The sequence below is a fragment of the Panthera onca genome, chromosome B4, assembly GCF_046562875.1.
Source record: "Panthera onca isolate mPanOnc1 chromosome B4, mPanOnc1 haplotype 2, whole genome shotgun sequence".
Taxonomy (NCBI): Eukaryota; Metazoa; Chordata; class Mammalia; order Carnivora; family Felidae; genus Panthera; species Panthera onca.
In genome coordinates, this window is record NC_138345.1 from 44,335,153 (window position 1) to 44,355,122 (window position 19,970).

At 36.6% G+C, this 19,970-nt stretch overlaps 1 protein-coding gene across 1 annotated transcript; it reads right to left on the reverse strand.

The window, feature by feature from the left end:
• Positions 1–954: 954 nt before the first annotated feature.
• LOC145715595 (NKG2-A/NKG2-B type II integral membrane protein-like) lies at positions 955–11,229 on the reverse strand. The gene is made up of 6 exons (XM_081796026.1): positions 11,043–11,229; positions 10,634–10,711; positions 10,127–10,180; positions 9,494–9,645; positions 1,390–1,493; positions 955–1,133 (listed from the first exon to the last, which is right to left on the reverse strand). Exons 1-6 carry the CDS (start codon positions 11,227–11,229, stop codon positions 1,013–1,015), a joined length of 696 nt encoding a protein of 231 aa, XP_081652152.1. The 3' UTR covers positions 955–1,012.
• Between the last annotated feature and the right edge of the window lie 8,741 nt (positions 11,230–19,970).

Below are 19,970 nucleotides of genomic sequence, written 5' to 3' on the forward strand. Positions count from 1 at the left end.
CTCCATGGCTTGGTTGCCAGTGGCAGTCTTGCAGGAAGTCACGTGTATTCGTCCTCCAGCAAGTTCTTGTAGGCAATCTGTCAGTTTCCTGTCTTCTGGTCTTGTCTCCCGATGCTCTGACAGGGAGGTGTTCCTGTGTGCCAGTCACAGCCTGAGATCCTTCCTCACCAAGTTCAGCCCATGGAGTGTGGAGGTGCTCTGTCCCAGGCCATTTCAGTGCACCTGTCAGCCATGAAGCTTTGTGTAGCCACATCTTCAATTACATCTGAATCCCATCTTCAGAGAGTAGGCCTGGCTTCAGTGATCTGTCCTTTAATTCTAGGATATTCTTTGTAATTTTCTTTAACCAGTATCCTTTCCTCTTTGTAAGCTTTCCCTTGTAAGTAGATAATTGTTTACTTCAAGTGTCCCTTGTTTCTGTCTCCTGACTCATTTATGGCTGATAACCTTGTCACCCTGGGTGGTTCATTCCTTTTTTGAGGTCCTTTAAGGGCTAGGACAAATTAATTAACTTGGAAATACAAATGGAATTATTCATTTTGTTGAGAATTTTTACAGTAATGTTATGATTTGTATATATATGTATATATATACATATATATAATTAATTTTACTAAATAACAAAAGCTTAGGAAATAAATAATATATACCTGAGTATATATTTTTTACATTAATATAATTAAATTTGAAAAACAGTTCTATAACACAAAGAATGAAGCCTCAGTTACACTTTGGACTTTGGGTGATATATATGCATTGATGCAGATTCATCCTTGATAACAAATGAAACATTCTAGGGAGTGAGGGTGATAATGGAAGGGGCCATGCACGTGTGCAGACAGGGGCAATAGAGGGTTCTCTGGAACTTCCTTTAAGTTTTGTTGTGAATCTAAAATTACGCTAAAAAATATTATCTTCAAAATGTGCAACGAAAACAATTGTATGGTTGTTGAAGTAATGAGTGATGGATTCCTTATCAATGGTTAAATAGCATTATACCGAAATGAGGTAACTAAAATGCCTGGTGCTTACACACATATGGTCTTATTACTGAGCACGGTGAAAAATAAATTTTTTTTAGACGAAAATCGATATATGGACAATTCTTGTCAATCTCTGAAGATACTGACAACCTGAAATACAGAGCATTATATCTCATTAATCTTACCATAAGATTACTTATATCTCTTACTATGTACCACAGTATTTTGAGGAATGAACCATCCATTTTGACTCATACTTATATATCTCCATCTCAAGATTTCCCATACCATTTTTCTCTGGAAAACCTTCAACTACTGTGTTTATCCGATTGTTCACACATTGTTGTTTTTGTTTCTAAGAACAATTCTTGTGAAGCATAACATCAAAAGTTTTCAAGGGACTTACACTTTGGAAGAAAACGTTAAGGCTTTTGGCTGCACAGATGAACTATGATGGCTTCTATTGGAGCCTCTAATCCATGTTGTAGCAGAGAGTAAATTCAATAAAAACTATGAGAAAACAAATTTTACCGGAAGTCAAATACACGCTCTTATACTCATTTGAAGTCTGTAATAACAAACAAAAGTTCATCCTTTCTTCCTTTATAGAAACTTTCAAATTATAATATAATGTTATGCCCTGGACACGAAACTATAAAATTATCTTAGTAGGATTAAGTGAAGAGGACAAACTGACCGTGAAAACAATTTCAGAGTTTAGAAAATGGACTTAGTAAGTTATGAAATATGTACAGTGGAGATTCAAGTCAGAATCACATTTGTCATCTTCTGGCCTAGGATGCTCCCGTGTCTCCCCACCTGCCCACCCCTGGCTCAGTGATAAGAAGACTGAAGCTGTTACAACTAGGAGAAACTGCAAAGAGCAAGGGTGCTGGCGCCACAGGGGGAGACCTGATCAGCGCTGGGGATGGGGACGGGTACCCATTGAATTTCAGCTCCATGTGCTGATTTCACTTGGAAATGATGAAGAAAACCCATACTTGTCCTGGTCAGAGGTTGTTGTGTTTGTGTCAAGCACTGTGACCCCCATAAATATAATGGAAAGACACTGGATGTGAGAATATAACGGAAGTGTTGACATTAGCTCTCCAACACTCTTAGCTTATGGAAAAAATAGACACACATGGAGAGGAGACCAAGAGGAACCCAGGAGAAAGTAAGAGCACAAGGAGACTTGGGAACTGAGAGTAAAGGTCTGAACAGTCCCCTCCTGCATTCACACACAGGCACTGAGGTCACACTGCAGAACGTGGAAGCTGTACTGACCTGCAGTGTTTGAACACATCTTTTTTTAAAAACAAAACAAAAACAAAAAAACTAGTAATTAACATCAAGGCTTCAAAGTCACAAGGTCATAAAAGAAAGCAGTAAGAACATGGAAAAGTTGAAGAAAACTATCAGCAAACAGACTTTAGTGGAGAAGATGCTGACATAAAGTTTTTACAACAAAACAATATACTAAATCTAGGAAAAATGAAACAATGCATATTTACTACACTATACTTTTAAAAATGTCTACATAAAAAGTTAAGAAATGTGAAGAGAAATTGGAAAATGTCTTCCAATGAAGGGAAAGCATAGGTCAATAGAAACTTCTAATGGGGTCATTGTTGCACATATTAGAAAAAGCATTGAAAAGTCCTATTTATAAAGATATGTAAACTCTACAGAAAACTTAGTTGAAATAAATACATGAACATGTGATGTCAGTAATTTAGCAACTAGGAAAAATCAATAGAGAAATAAAAGTATATGAAGAAACCACAGAGGATCTGAGTGAACAAATACATACCTGAAATGGAAAATTCACTAAATTTTCTCTGCAGAAAATTTGGGATGCGGTAGAAAAGAACTGATGAATTTGGAGGTGTAAAAAAATTTATTTATACCTTAAGATGAGACGGAAAAAAGAGAAGAATTTACAGAATTCAGAGACTTTCAAAACAGTGTCAGGAAAACCAGCGTAGGTCTAAGTAGAATATGAGAGGAACAACAGAGGCAGAAAAAAAAAACAGGACAACAATCTTAAGGCATGACGAATAAACAGCTTACTAATATCATTTAAAATATTTATAGACACCAGAGACTTAACAAACTGCTAACAGAATGAGCACGTACAAATCCACGTCTCATGACATCATAATGAAATGACCAAAGAACACTGGCAAATACAGACAAAGAAATACAAACTCTTGAGGGAAGAGAGTGGATTGTGAAGTGACTTACGTCAGTGTGAAATCAGGGATGGGTGACATGTCTTCACCTCCATTAGCCTTACGCCACATTATCTAGGACAGAATCCGTATCCCTTCCCTGCACACTAGTTCCGACTGGAACAGGACACAAGCAGCAAGATGAAGGGACAGAAAGACACAGACCCTAAATCCCCCATGGAAACAATCCCTTAAAAATATCCAGACACAAACCCACATATAATCGGTCTAATCAGGTTTGATAAGGATGCCAGAACAATTCAATAGGGAAACAATGGATCTTTTCTGAAGGGTGTTTGGAAACTGTCTTCCCACATGCAGAAGAATGAAGTTGGATGTTTACATTTACACCGTATACTAAAATTAACTTGAAATGAACTAAACACATAAATGGAAGATGTAAAACTATAAAGTTCCTCAAAGAGAAAAAAGGGGGGGATAATAAACAGCATTGTAATTGGGAATGATTTCTTGGCTAGGCCACCAAAACCACAGAACACAAAGGAAAGGTCCATTGTAGACAACTGGGCAATATCAACCTGAAACATTCCTTAGCATTAAAAGGCATGATCAGCAATGAAAATACAGAGTGGAGAAAAACACTTGCAAATCATATCTAAAACAAGGGAATCATATTAAAATATACAAGGAATCTACAAGTCAGTAACGACTACAGCAAACACCAAAAATCACAACGAAAAAGTGGGCAAAGTAATGAAATACACAAACTTGCAAGGAATATATACAAATAGTGAAAAATCATATGAAAAGATGCTCAATATCGCTAATGAGCAGAGAAATGCAAATCAAATTCGCTATGAGTTATCACCTTATACTCATTATGATGGATACAACACACACACACACACACACACACACACACACACACACACACAGAAATGTGTCCGGGCGCCTGGGTGGCTCAGTTGGTTAACATCTGAATCTTGGTTTTGGTTCAGGTCATGATGTCACAGTTTGTGGGTTTAGCCCCACATCGGGTTTTGTGTTGATGGCGTAGATCTGGTTTCAGATGCTCTCTCTCTCCCTCCTTCGACACCTCCCCTGCTTGCTCTCTCTCTCTCTATCTCTCTCTCTCTCAAAATAAGTAAATAAACATTTCTTAAAAATGTGTCAGTGAGGAGGTCGAAAAGGAGGAGACCCACACATGGTTGTTGGGAATGTAAATCAGTCAGCCGTTATGAAGACATGTATGGAGTTTCCTCAAGAATTAAAGATACAATTACCACATCATGAATCAGGAATCCCACATGTAGGAAACTATCTAAAAGAATTGAAAGCAAGATCTCAAAGATTATATATATATATATATATATATATATATATCCATGCTCACTGCAGCAATATTCATAAAAGCCACGTGATAGAAGCAGCACAAATGTCCACTGATGGATGAATAGAAAAGAAAGCGTAATATACACATAACACTGTAATATTGTTCAGCTGTAAAAAGGAAGGAAATCCTATCACCTGCTACAATATGGATGAAGCTCCAGGACGTTATGCTAAATGAAATAAGCCAGTCATACATATGAAATAAAAATAAAACTCTATGATTCCACTTATATGAAGTATCCAAAGTAGTAAAAGTGATAGACAGAGCAAGTAGAATAGTGATTGCCCAGGGTTGAGGGGAAAGAGGAGAAGGGGAATTATTGTTCAGTGCCTTGAGTTCCCGTTTTACAAGGTGAAATTTCTAGATATCTTTTGGGCAACAATGTGATAGTTAACACTCCTAACATGTTTGCTTATGTTGGTTAAGATGCATGATCTAGCGAAATGCAATGTAAGATGTGAGACTGTATGATTCCCACTATATGACCATCTGGAAAAAAACAAAATTATGGAGACAGTAAATAGATCAGTGGTTGACAGAGTTTAGGGGGAAGGAAGAATGGATAAGTGGAGCACAGAGCATTTCGAAGGACGGGAAACTATTCTGTATAACTCCATACGTGTCCTTATATATTTTTGCAAACTTTTAAAATGCACAATATCACGAGTAAACCTGAGAGTAAACAATGGACTTTGGGTGATAAAGAGGTGTCAGTACAGGTTTATCAGTTGTAGCAAGTGAACCACCCACTGAGGGATTTATCACATTCTCACATTATCACATTTATCACATTAGCAAAGAAGATCAATTGATGTGATTTCCGTGAAACAGAAGGTAAATGATAAAACTAATATTTATTTTCATTTTAAAAAAACCTTTATAAAAGGTTGACTGGGAGGTTCCTTTGGTTGACTGTCCAACTCGTGATTTGGGCTCAGGTCATGATGTCAGGGTTTGTGAGTTTGAGCTCCGCATTGGGTTCTGCACTGACAGAGAGGAACCTGCTTGGTAGTTTTTCTATCTCCCTCTCTCTCTCTCTCTCTCTCTCTCTCTGTGTGTGTGTGTGTGTCTCTCTCTCTCTGTCCCTCTCCCATGCACTTTCTCTCTCACACAAAATAAATAAATAAATAATAAACATTGAATGAAACCTTTAGAAAGATAGAAATGAATAGGAAACATCCATGCAACGATCCTGAATAGGTAGCATAACTCCGAAAATGAACTTGAATAAATTCACAGTTTAAAAAAGGACAACTTTGTGGGCACCTGGGTAGATCAGTCATTTGTGCTTCTGACTCTTGATTACTGCTCATGGTTCCTGAGATGGAGCTCCAGGTCAGGCTCTGTGCTGACACCATGGACCCTGCTTGGGATTCTCTGCCTCTCTCTCTCTCTCTCTCTCTCTCTCTCTCTCTCTCTCTCTGCCCCTCCCTCTGCTGGCATTCTCACTCTCTCCAAATAAATTAATAACCATTTATAATAAAAAAAGATTATGTTTCAAGTACAAAACAGACATAAAAATACATAAGGACTGGGGCGCCTGGGTGGCTCAGTCGGTTAAGCATCCGACTTCGGCTCAGGTAATGATCTCACGGTCTGTGGGTTCAAGCCCCGCGTCGGGCTCTGTGCTGACAGCTCAGAGCCTGGAGCCTGCTTCCGATTCTGTGTCTCCCTCTCTCTCTTTCCTCCCCCATTCATGCTCTGTCTCTCTCTGTCTCAAAAATAATAAACATTAAAAAAATACATAAGGACATTAATTAAACAGGTGAGAAAGTGCAACATTTGTACCCACACAATATGAAATGCACAATTGCACAAAAATGCAAAGTCATTCAGTGGAGAAAGTACAGTCTTTCCAACAAATGTTCTGCAAACAATGGACTATCAAATATGATTAATGATTATATGCTTTATACTACATTAAAGTGCTCAAAATTGATCACACATAAAAACGTTCAAATATTTTCTAAAAAACGCATGACCTACAGTTGGCCAGAGATTTGATAGAGTACCAAAAACACGATTCATAGAAGAAGAAATTGATGAAGTGTAGTTCATCCAGATAATATCTGATCTTGGAAGAGAAAAGACAGTCATAAACTTGTGAAGAAACACTTACAAACCATACGTCTAATAAAAGACTTGCCGCAAGTGTACATAAAGAATGTTCAAAATACAATGAAAAAAAGTAAAACTATTAGAAAATATTTCAATAGATATGACACCAAACACCATGTATAGATGCCAAGTGAGTACAGAAAAATAGGACCAACACTATTAATCTTAGGAGCATTCAAATGAAAGCCACCCCACACCAGACTTTCTGTTCTGGAAAGATAAAGTGGATAGCCTTTTCCCTAGTCCTCCCACCAATACAGCTACAATCCCTGAGCATTATACATAAGATGACATAAGATTCAGAAAGGTAACGAGAAAGCTGACAGATCGCAGCCCTGGAGACCCGAGGAATGGAATGGTGGTGAGCTCCCTGTAATTTCCCTCTACCTCACGTAGACTGGTGTCAGAGAGCCTAGCAAACCACAGACATCAACAGGTACACACCCAAGTCTCCAAAATATTTTTTCTCTCTGGTCAAAATAAGAGAAAAAAAAAGGCATGCTAGATAAACAGAAAAGTTTTAGACACTAACTGGGTGATTCTAATAAAAAAACCATGGACTACCCACGAAAAGATTCAACAGGCATGCAAGAGAAATCAAGACATTCTCTGATCAAGGAACACTAAGAAAATGTATGACCACCAGACCCACTCTGGAAGAACTGCTAGAGAGAATACATGGTAAAAGAAGGCATTTTGGATCATAAGGAAGAAAGAGAGCACAAACGTAAGAATAAAATTCTTACCAGGTATAATGGACTTTCCTTCACCTCCTGCATTTTTGAAATTGTTTGATATTTGAAGCAAAAATGTCAGTTGAAGCAAAGTTATAACATGCATGTGATTCTCCATGTAAGCAGAGAAATATTTAGGACACTTACAGTATAAATGGGACATGGTAATGGACCATAAAGGCAAGTAAGTCTCTACATTTTACTCGAACTGCTGTGGGCTGTGGTAGACTGTGTAGACTGTGATCTATGAATATACAATCATCTATATAAAGATATATAATATCTATATTACTTATATCAAGGAGATTAGAGCACATGTGTACATATATATATACCTTTATGTATATAAAGTTACTGATGAAGAAAAGACCTACTTTGCTATAAATGATGCTCCGTCAATGAGGTAATGATGTAGAGATATACAACTTTCACTCTTATCTCACAGCCTCAGACATAAAGCATCACAAAAAATAAATTCTAATTGGATCATAAATCATAATGGAAAGTTAAAATATAAAGAAATAAAGAAAAAGGTAAATACAGGAAAATAATACAGGAAATTCTATTCATGAACTTTGGCTAACTTCTGAAATAGGTCCATAATACTCATTGTAACATACAAAACGTTAAGTAGGACCATGGTAACATTAAAATTCTGATCTTTAAAAGACTCCAATATGAGAGTAAAAATGCAGATGCAGGTATTTACATCTTAAAAGCTCAAAAAAGAGCTCAGGTCTAAAATACGAGAAAGACGTCTGAGAAGTGAAAAGAAGACACCGTCCTGGAGAAATGGGCAAGAGACACAACCCAGCACTTCTCATTCTCACCAAAGAGAATAGCCTTGAGATTTACAACCCAGGAAAATGGTACTGTTTCTACCCATCAGAGCCTTTAATTAATTTTCCTGAGACTGATGAGTTTTGGATCAAAGGCCTATTTGGTACAATGTATTTTACACAATAAAATAGAAAAAAGTAGGGGTAATTTAGTATAGTGAAATATACACATATCTATGACTGTGTAATTTGCTGCTAACGCTTACAGAGAAGTGTAGTATAATTATACATGAATATGATTATGTTACACTTACACATTATTATTTTATTATGAAAACCATACATTTATTTTAGATAAATATATAATACGTCGCTATGTGCGATAAATGATTATCAATATGATATGATATCTATATGAAGACATAGAAAAGACTTTTCCTAACATAATTATGCATAATACCCACTTACAAAAAAGGAACTAAATTTCTGAGAATGGTTTTTAAAATGTCATATTCATATGAGAGCAGTAAATATTCACAAACTGTAGAGAAGTGTGTTAATATAGATGGATTACAAGTAGCACCTGGGAGAGAAGGGAGACACACATAAAAATGCACCCTGAATGATTCCATTGATATACAGCCCCAAAATAAGCAGAGATATTTCATAAAAGGAAAATGGGCAGGCCTCATAAAGGCTCTAAACTTCAGTCTCATGATGTAATTTAGAATTGTGTGATTCTAAGTACATTGTAATCAGTGTGCACAATCATATGCCTAGTTTCCTTGATGTGTTGTAAAATGAAATAGTAAAGTTAATTTCAGACAAAAGAGCATTTATAGAAGCACAGGATCCTATGAAAAGCAAGAACTGGAAATTATCAAATGTACATTCAAGGTATAAAAATATAAATAATGTGTCATAGAGTCAAACCATGGAATATTAAAGACTTTAAAAGAAATAAACTACAAATACATATAAAACTATGGATGAATTCTACAAGCATAATATTAATTGCAAGCTTTTCCTTTTTAATTTTTTTAACATTTATTTATTTTTGAGACACAGAGAGAGAGCACGAGCAGGGGAGAATTAGAGAGAGAGGGAGACACAGAACCTGAAGCAGACTCCAGGCTCTGAGCTATCAGCCCAGAGCCCCATGTGGGGCTCAAACACAGGAACCTTGAGATCATGACCTGAGCCGAAGTCGGAGGCTTAATCCACTGAGCCACTCAGGAGCCCCATTTAATGACAAGCTTTTAATAGAATCTGGAAACATCTGAAAACTTACCTTGTCCTCTTCATCATCATAGTAGAGCAGGTTAGATTTCTTAGAAGTACAGGACGTCAAACTCTCCTTCCATGATTTTCTCTCAGTGCTAATGTAATAGCAATTGTTGGAATACGTAAACCACTCTTTCAGACAATGACAACAGAGACATGCTGGAGAGAGATAATACGAGATATTATCCAAAAAGCTTTGAATATTACAAAATGAAAATTTACATACTGTATATGGATACACGTATGTGTACCTACCATATTCATATACCCTCACAAGCTGATAAAGTTAAAACAAAACACACACACACTCAGAGAAGAGTTAGGCTTTCATCTCTTAATTTATGTGCCCAAAAAGGAACCACAAAAATGTCCACATCTACATGTCCTGAGAGTCAGTGAACAAAATCATCTTTATGGAATGATTTATCTTTTATCATGTTATGGAAGGAGGAAATGTGAGGCAATTGTTAACAGCAGGTACCGTGGTTTTGAATGAGTATTTCCCCCTCAGTCCAGAGGTTCATTAAGCGATATTTGAATTCACTTTTTCCAAAAGAATCTGTTATGATCTTTGCCTACTTGAAGATAGAGCTAAGATAGACACGAAACTAATAACACAAGTATGCAAGGGATGGTGTACCTTTCTGGATTGTCGTTTCCAGGGACGTTTTGTTCCGCTCTGATCCTTCAGTAGCTAGAACATTAAAGCAATTCTCAAAAAACATAATATTCAATGAAATAAATCATAATAGTTTGAGTTTCCTAGTTTAAAATTGGGTGTGCTCTTTTACCAGAAAAATTGAATAAAGTAATGAACATGAGGGGGAAACCAATTCAAAAGCTTAAAGAACGAAACCTCACCATCTCTTACAATATTTGGTTTAAGCAATCTCAAGAAATAATGTGTATTTCACCATAAAGTCTCTTGTATGACTTGCCTTTGAGTTATTAAATCCAAATATGTGTTTAATTCTGCCTAAACTTATTCTGTTATTTCTACTTTAGATAAACTCTAAATAATCATTCCACATTTAGAGCACACATGCATTAAAATGAGACAATAAATTCAAAGTGTTACACACTATGTCGAGGAACTAATGATCAGTAAGGTGAAAATTCCCTTTTAGTCATTCAAACACGTACTTACAGGGGATAACAGCTATTGTTACCACAGTGGACATCAGGACGAGGCAGAGGATTCCCAAGATACCAGCAATGAGCTTCTCTGGACATGAAGGTGAGTAATAGGAAGAGAAATGCAAACACTGAGAAAGGATGCCTGGAAATAATCATTTACGAGATATACAACAAGCAAGTAAACCGAAAATGCACTGGGAATCACATACAATAACCTGCACCTCAAACCCATCACTATCATTGGAATCTTCTCTCAGAATATACCAATGCATTCAATTACAATACCATATTCCAACCTCCAGCTCTGGTCCTCACAAATGAAAACTATGTGAGATCACTTCCTACTCTTTCCCTACACCCCTACACCCCAACTTCAAATCCTGAAATAGACATATTTGTCTGTATTAAGTGTTTTTTACCTTTGCAGGGAGAGTTCCTGCCATTCCCTTGAAGGGTCCCAGAAGCATTTTGAAGACTTAATTCTGCATAGGCTATCTCCTCCTCAGTTACTGAAATGGAACTTTTCGTGCCCTTAGGTTGCACTTGCTGTCTTTGTGAGCCCTTAGCATGATGGAGTTCCGCATAAGTCACGCCTTGGTTGTTCATGTCTGCAGCTGAGTAGTGTCAGCTACAATGTGGATGAAACTGCCCTGAAGGTCTTGATCAAGAGTGTGTGTCATGTGCTGACGACATTGCTAGTCCAGTGACACCGTGTGGGGTGCAGGGTGAGGAATACTCCTCATTTGCAGTTGAACAATATAAAATCTGGTACTAACTTGTGCAGAGATTGAAATAAGTGTTTCATGATAGAATAAATGTTTTTTATTTACAATAATAGCATAATACTGATTGGAAAACATGTAAAGCACTAAATTAGTGAAGAAGAAAGGAATTCATGAATAATAGTGTCCTCATTAAAGTAAGGTCAGATTCCACAGACATGTTTCAACACTATTAGAATAACCAGAGTAATTAAAATACTATATTAGGAAAAAAGTGTTGTATCAATTTTGACAATGTTAAAACCCATTACTGGTTAGAAATTAGGTGCTCTAAGATTGGAGAATATTGTTTTTAGTACATATAGGAATTTCCTGTTGCAAACGACTTTTATTTGTGGTTTGAAATTGTGTTTCTAAAAAGGACTGCAGTGCTATCAAAGTGATATTTTACTTTGAACATCTGGGGAGTTCTGAGAATAGTTAAATTTTAGAAGAAATATTTCATATGTTGCAAAATGTTACATGACACACTAAGATTGCCCAGAGCAGGAACAATAGTGAAAACAAAAGGAAACAAAGCATTTTTTAAAAGAGGACTTACCATCAGAAAGTGACAAGTGACTTAATGGCAAAGATATGAAAGCATAAAATGATAAATAAAAGGACAGATCATTTATGGAAGAACACAGTTGTTACAAACGTCTATAAAGATCTACGATTTCAATGGCAGTTAGGGTAACTGCAGTTGTTTAGATATACTAAAACTCACATAAATTTAATTTCAGACCTCAGTCAAGGAACTGTGCAGTCAGTGAAGTCTGGAATTATTCCTGTCTCTCCAAGTACAAAGTATCACCTTTAGAAATTATTTCATTGGGCACCTGGGTGGCTCAGTCAGTTGAGCGGTTGGTCGAGCGACCAACTTTCGCTCAGGTCATGATCTCATGGTTCTTGGGTTCGAACCCCACGCGGGGCTCTGTGCTGACAGCTCATGGTCTGAAGCATGCTTAAGATTCTGTGTCTCCCTCTCTCTGTCCCTCTCCTGCTCATTCTGTGTCTCTCTCTGTCTCTCAAAAATAAATAAACATGAAAAATTAAAAAAAAATAAAAATTAAAAAGATTTCTTTCATGTCTACCTATCTAGTTTAGTAATCTAAAATAGGAATTAAAAGATGTACACTATAACGCATATAAAGCACTTAAACTCAATCTGAGTGGTCTAAGTTCTCAATAATGTGTTAGTGATTTTAATAATTTTTATTAAAACAATTTTTTTGTTTCCTTTTGAGAGAGAGAGACAGAGAGTAATACAGACTGTCAGTGGAGGAGGGTTAGAGAGAGTAAGACAAAAATCTGAAGCAGGCTCCAGCCTCCGTGCTGTAGTACGGAGTCTGAGGTAGGGCTCGAACTCACAGACCGTGTAATCATGACCCCCGCAGACTTTGGACGTCCAACTGACTGAGCCACCCAAGCGCCCCAATTGTAAATATTTTTAACACAGTAACCATTTATCATTACTGATTCATAGCATTTACACCATGTAACAATTCATTGCACAAGAGCGTCTTTCAGTATTGAATATCTTTCTTGGCCAAGTTTTGTTCAATTTTATAAAAAGTCTTTGGATTGTATATAGTTAAGTTTAAATTAACATTTTTACACAAGGTACCTCATCTTGAATTTTATGAAAATCAAACTGGTTTCATTTATTGAAATAACTGTATCAGGAATTCCATTTCACCTTTATGGTATAATGGATTCATTTTAGGGATTTATTTTTAAAGACTGGACCAATGTCGAATATATATAATATATTCTTGATGACAACTGATGACAAATCCAAATCATGTGTTCTTTGTCCTGATGCTTATGTGATCTCACCTTAAATTAATTGATTTGCCTATATTTATAGATATATGCATATGTTCTTAATGACTTCTCCACAGGCAAGAATTTGAATATTGTAAGATCTCTAATGTATCTCATAGTCATTCTTGTTTGTTACCCTGAATTGTTGGAATGCAGATACCAATGTTCTCTGTGATTTCATTGTATATTAGCTGTGCCTCAGGTGCATCCCACCAGCATTTATAATCTCCCACTCACTGGGGTGACTACTAGAAAGGCAGGACCGTGGTGACACATACCTTCTGTTGGCCAGACAGTCATGCATCGTCCAGAGGGAACCAGGTTCCTCTCGTAAGCAGACAGTATCTGTGGTCTTCACAGCCTGCCGGCCCTGTGAGAGCTGAGAGTGAAGCAATAGTGGAAATAGTAGATTTCTCATCAATGTGTCACTTCAAATTTGAACAGGAAATTCGTGCCCTTGGGCTATTTTGAAGACACTTTATCTCCTCACACACCTCCAGAATGTAGAGGCTTTGAGCTTGCGGTGTGGCATTTCATTTGTCCTTCAGCAAATGCTTCTGACAAAGTTTATGTTCCACGAGGTTCTGGGGTCAGAGACTTAACCACCCAGGCTGTTCACTTACTTCCATCTGAATGACAAACACTGAGGACTTAGGCCTTGTGTAATATATCTTAGAAGTTTATGTTTTACTTTTAGGCTAATTTGCTACATCTAGATATTATGTGTCTTTTTCTTATGCCCTTGATATGTCATTTCTATTTCACTGAAAATATTCTAAAATCAGCAACTCGTCGACAGGTGTTTAATTATATTTGACACTAAGAGTGAAAAATGACTACATTTTCAATTTTTTGCGACTGCCATAAAGACATCAATTTCTGAATGGATCTTCTCAAATTCTACCTTCATTTTTAATATACCTACAATCCATTTGTATTATTTGTAAATAGGTTATTAAAGTTTCTGCTGGAAAAAATAAATGCCTGAGGGAATGATAAAACATTGAATAATATTCAGCAATAGCACCATTCCAGAGATTTGAATGTTAAATAATTATTCATGCTATTTACTTATTCATTCTCCAATGGTAACTAGGTGTCTCTATTTAAATAGGAATATTTGTTATCAACAAACAAACAAACAAAAAGCCTAAGTCTAACTCTGTAGGGGAAAATTAATGAGTGTTTCACAATTTCACTTAAAATATTGGTGTAGGGCAGAGAAACTACTTTTAAAAGTGCTTTTAAAACACAATTAGGGGCGCCTGGGTGGCGCAGTCGGTTGAGTGTCCGATTCAGCTCAGGTCACGATCTCGCGGTCCGTGAGTTCGAGCCCCGCGTCAGGCTCTGGGCTGATGACTCAGAGCCTGGAGCCTGCTTCCGATTCTGTGTCTCCTTCTCTCTCTGCCCCTCCCCCCTTCATGCTCTGTCTCTCTCTGTCTCAAAAATAAATAAACGTCAAAAAAAAAAATTAAAAAAAATAAAATAAAATAAAATACAATTAAATAACATGAACATCCAAGCAATAAAACTTTATATCTAAATTACCTACTTTGCATCACTGGAATTCTTTTCCTTTGTGTTCATTGTTGGATTTGATTTGGTAATAATTTTGGGCATATTCACGTGCATGTTTCCTTTGGTCTGTAGTTCTGTTTTGTGTTTGGCAAAATGGGTTGACAATACTATTTTCATTTTCATGTATTTATTTTCCCATGTATAGCTAATATATGACATCACATTAAGTTCAGGTGTAGACATAATGATTCATCATTTATACACATTATGCTATGATCATCATGATAAATCATCGTGATCACCCATCACCATACAAATTAATACAATGGTATGGACTCTATTCTCCATGCTGTAATTTACATCCCTGTGAATTATTTATTTTATAACGGAAAGTTTGTTCCACCTACTTTCTTTCGTTTCTTTCAGCCATCCCTCGTCCCCACTCCCCTACAGAAATCACAAAGTTGGTCTCTCTGTATGTGAGTTTATTGTTTATTTGTTTGTTTCTTTTTGTTTTGACATCATAAGGTAAACATATGGTATTTGCCTTTCTCTGTCTGACTCATTTCATTTAGCATAAAACCCTCTAGATCCATCAACTGTGTCAAAAATGAGGAAAATGTTTGGAGAAACCTCCATCCTGTTGCCCATTGTGACGACACCAATTTAAATTGTCACCAACAGTGCATAAGATTTCCTTTTCTCCACATGCACACCAATATTTGTTATTTCATGTTTTTTGGATTCAGACATGTGGGAGGTGATATCTCATTGTGGTTTTGATTTATGTTTTCCTGATGATTAGTGATACTGAGCATCCTTTACAGGTCTGTTGGCGATCTGCATATCTTCTTTCAGGAAATATCTATTCAGGTCCTTGCTCCATTTTTGAATCACGTGTTTGCATTCCTTTTGCGTTAAGATGTAGGAATTCTTCATATATTTTGGATATTAACCCCTTGTCAGATATATATCATTTGCAAATATCAGCTCCCATTCAGTAGGTAGCCTTTTTGTTTTATTGACCGTTTCCTTGGCTGGGGAAATGCCTGGTGGTTTGTCATATTGTTTATTTTTCATTTTGCTGCCATTCTCTATGAAAACAGATCCAAAAGAATACCGATGAGACGATCTCCATGAGTTTATTGCCTATGCTTTCTTTAGGAGTTATTGTTGCTGGCCTTACCCCTACCGCTTTAATTCATTTTAAATTTCTTTTGGGCTTGGTATAAACAAGTAGTCCAGTTTGATTCTTTAACACATATTTTTCCAGTTTTACAAACACGATTTACTGAAGATTCTCTTTTCCCTTGTGTCCCTTCTTGCCTTCTTGTCACATTTAATTGATCACATAGACACACATTTATTTCTGGGCTTTTTACTCCATTCCTTTGATCTATGTATCTCTTGTTCTATACTGCTTGGATTGCTAAAGCTTTGTAGTAGACTTTGAAATGTAAGAGCATGTTTCTTCCAGTTTTGTTCCTCTTTCTAATGATTGCTTTGGGTATTCAGAGTTTCTTGTGGTTCCGTACAAATTTTCAGGTAATTCATTCTAGTTCTGTGAAAATGCTATTGGTATTTCTTAAGGATTACATTGAATCTATAGGTCATTTTGCATAACTGGGATATTTTCACAATATTATATCTTCCATTCCATAAGCACAGTATATATCTTCCTATTTATTTATTTGTGTCATCCTCACATTTCTTCTAACATTAGCTTAAATTTTAAGCGTGTAAGAATTTCACCTCCTTGGTTAAAATATTCTTTAATAATTGATTTTTATAATTGCAATTACAAATGGGATTGTTGTGATTTCTCTTTCTCACAGATTATTACTACTGTATAAAGTCCAAAAGATTTCTATATATTAATTTTGTTTCCTGCAACTTGACTGATTTCACCTATTAATTCTAATAGGTTACTTTGGTGTAGTGTCTCATTTTTTTTTTCTAGAAAATTAAGTCATCTGCCAATAGTGACTGTTTTGCATTTTCTTTACCAGCATGGATGTCTTTGATTGATTTTTCTTTTCAGATCTCTGTGTCTAGGACCTCCAGTACTGTGTTGAATAAAGTGGTAAGTGTGGACTTCCTGGTCTTGATCCTGATCTGAAAGGAAAAGCTTTTGGCTTTCCCTGTTGAGAATGACGTTAGTTGTGGGCTTGCAATATATGAACTTTATTATATGAAGGGAAATTCCTTCTCTACACACTCTGGGAAGTTTTTACTATAAATGGATTTTTAATTCTGTCAAGTGCTTTCTGTGCATCTATTGAGACGACCACATGATTTTGATGTTTCAGTCAGTTAACGTGGTGTGACAGGTTGATGGATTTGCAAGTCTTGAAGCATCCTTGCATAAGTGGAATAAACCCATGCAATCATGGTGTTTGAACCTTTTCTTGTATTGTGGAATTCAGTTTGCTAATACTTGAGCGAGGACTGTTGCATGTGATCAGGGATATTGGCGTATACTGTGGGGTGTGTGTGTGTGTGTCTGGGTGTGTTTGATTTCCTTGTTTGGTTTTGGTTTCGGGGTAACGCTGTCCATATGGAATGAATTTGGAAACTTTCCATTGTCTTCATTTTTGAGATTAATTTAAGATGCAGAGGTGTCAACTCCCTTGAAAAATTTTTTAGAATTCAGACACCTGGGTAGCTCAGTCAGTTGAGACTCTAACTCGTGATTTCACCTCAGGTCATGATCCCAGGATCAAGGGTAGGAGCCCCATGTCCGGCTCTGCACTGAGTGTGGAACCAGCTTGAGATCCTCTTTCTCAATCTCCCCTGTCCCTCTCCCTTTTCAAATGCTCTCTCTCTCTCCCCAAGATAAAAATAAATAACAATAAAATAAAATAAAACTAATGTTTTCTTGCTGTTGTTCTGCTTGCATGATTTCTACTACATTGTCCTCCAGGTAGATGATCCTTGTGCATCACCCAATCTCTTGTTGATTCATTCTAATGTAGTTTTTAATTTCCATCGTTGTACTCTTCAGGTCTGGTTGTTTCTTTGGTTAAATTTTCCATTTCTTTGTTGAAGTTCTCACTGTGTTCATCTACCCTTCTCGGGTTTGGTGAGCATGTGGATGATCATTACTTTGAACTGAATATCAGGTAGATGGCTTATCTCCGTGTTATGTCCATCTTTTTCTGGGATTTTATCTTTTTTTTTTCATTTGGAACGTATTTCTCTATCTCCTCGTTTTGTTTGACTGCTTCTTTCTATATATAGGTAGGATTAATCCAAAGCATTCATCAATGATGCCAAATCATGTAAAATTCACTAATGTCTTCTGAAGTTGGAGGTACTTACATCTACTATTCCTGTACTTATACACATTTAAGTTTTAAAGTAAACAATTTATATTGTCCTTTGTTACACTTTTAAACATGGGTTCCCATTTTTGGTGTTTAACTTTAATGAAATCTATGCCTAGCAGTATAAAAAACACCACACGCAAAAGACTCAATATAATATGAATAATTAGAGTTTACTCTTTATGATATCAGGTATCTAACTATTTCTAATAATGGCAAACCAAGTGACCTAGGTACGACAGATGAACTAGATATGAAAATATCTTTGGAATATGATGGCAAGGTGAATTAGTTTTCAAGGACTCTTTTTAAAATAACTTCATTTATTTTGAGGGCGAGAGAGGGAGAGAGAGAAAAGAGCGAGAGGCAGAGAGAGGGAGAGACAGAATCCCAAGCAGGCTCCATGCTGTCAGTGCAGAGCCTGATGTGATGTGAGGCTCAGTGTCATGAACCAGGAGATAATGAACTGAGCCAAAATCAGGAGTCAGACACTAAACCGACTGAGCCACCCAGGTGCCCCTAGAGATTTATCTCCAACTTTACATACATTAATTACCAGAACACAAAATTTTAATATTAGTAAATTTGGGACAAGAGAATCTGGATACACAGTTCAGTCCTTTCTGCATTATGGGAGCCAAAGTAATGAGCCCAATATGTACAATACCTATGCATAATCTCACAAGGTAGACACAGAGAAACTTACCAATTTGATCTTGATATCCCTGACTTCTGTGTGATTCTTTCTATTCTCAATTTATGCTTAATGATCATCTCCCTAATAATGTTCCATATTTATATATCTCCAGTGGTGTTGGTGGATCCCCCTAACCCAAGCTCATAAAAAATTTCCATGGCTTCTTATGGGTATAAGTAATAATTTTTGCACTGTTTTAGGCATGTATGTAGAAATCTAAAAAATGCTTTGGGAGAAAACTGGGAGGGGTTCTACATCAGAATGTATTTAGCAGCGTCTCTTATTTTTCTCCATTCTTTATGATAACAGATGCATAGATGTGGATGGGATACTCCAACATTGGAAGGGAAAGGACATTTCAATCCCTTCTTCACCTTGGACCCTGTAGGATCCCCAAATCTACTAATCAAACAGGCTATCGTGTCACAGCTTGAAAATTCCTTTCAAATTCTTCAAATCCAAAAGAGACAGTCTTTACATATGTCCAAATAACAGACTTTGTGAAGACACTGGGGTTCTTGGCCGATAAGCGAAAGAACAGTAATTGCGACTTGATTTCAAAATATGAAACACACATATGATATGGAAGAAATTACTCTAGTGTCCATACATGATGTGTCTTGAATTTCTCACCTTTTTTGATGCAGATTTCTGTGGTGTATATGGTCAAAATGGTTGTCTGATTACATTTCTGATGTCCTGCTATTTCACTGGGGGGAAGGAAGAAGACAGAGCATCAGTTTTATTGGAAAATGGCCTTTATTGAACATTGGGAAAAGCACAGTACGAAGAGATCACAGACAGGAAGAACTGAATGGACTTAGGCTTTATTTCAAGGATCTATCGGCATCATATTGTTTATTTTTATTTATTCCTACATAAGTTGTTACAATTAAGGTCATCATGTCACAGGTGATGGCACAAAAGCATCAAGCTCTTAAGCCAAAACGACTCAGATCTAGTGAACGCTCATGGGCCAAGAGGTACTGTTCAAATACTCTTCAAGTAACTATGAATAAGATACTATCTCTTCCATAATTTCTAGCAGAGGAAACTGAGCCAGAGCAGTTACAAAACTGATCCCCAGGACTACAAGTGTGCACTTAGAAATTTCATGAAGTGACCGCGTTCACTGCCAATGTCCTTACTTTACACCTTTATGCTTATACGTTATTTGTAAGTTGATCAAGGACCGTGGTGAAAGCACCTATACCA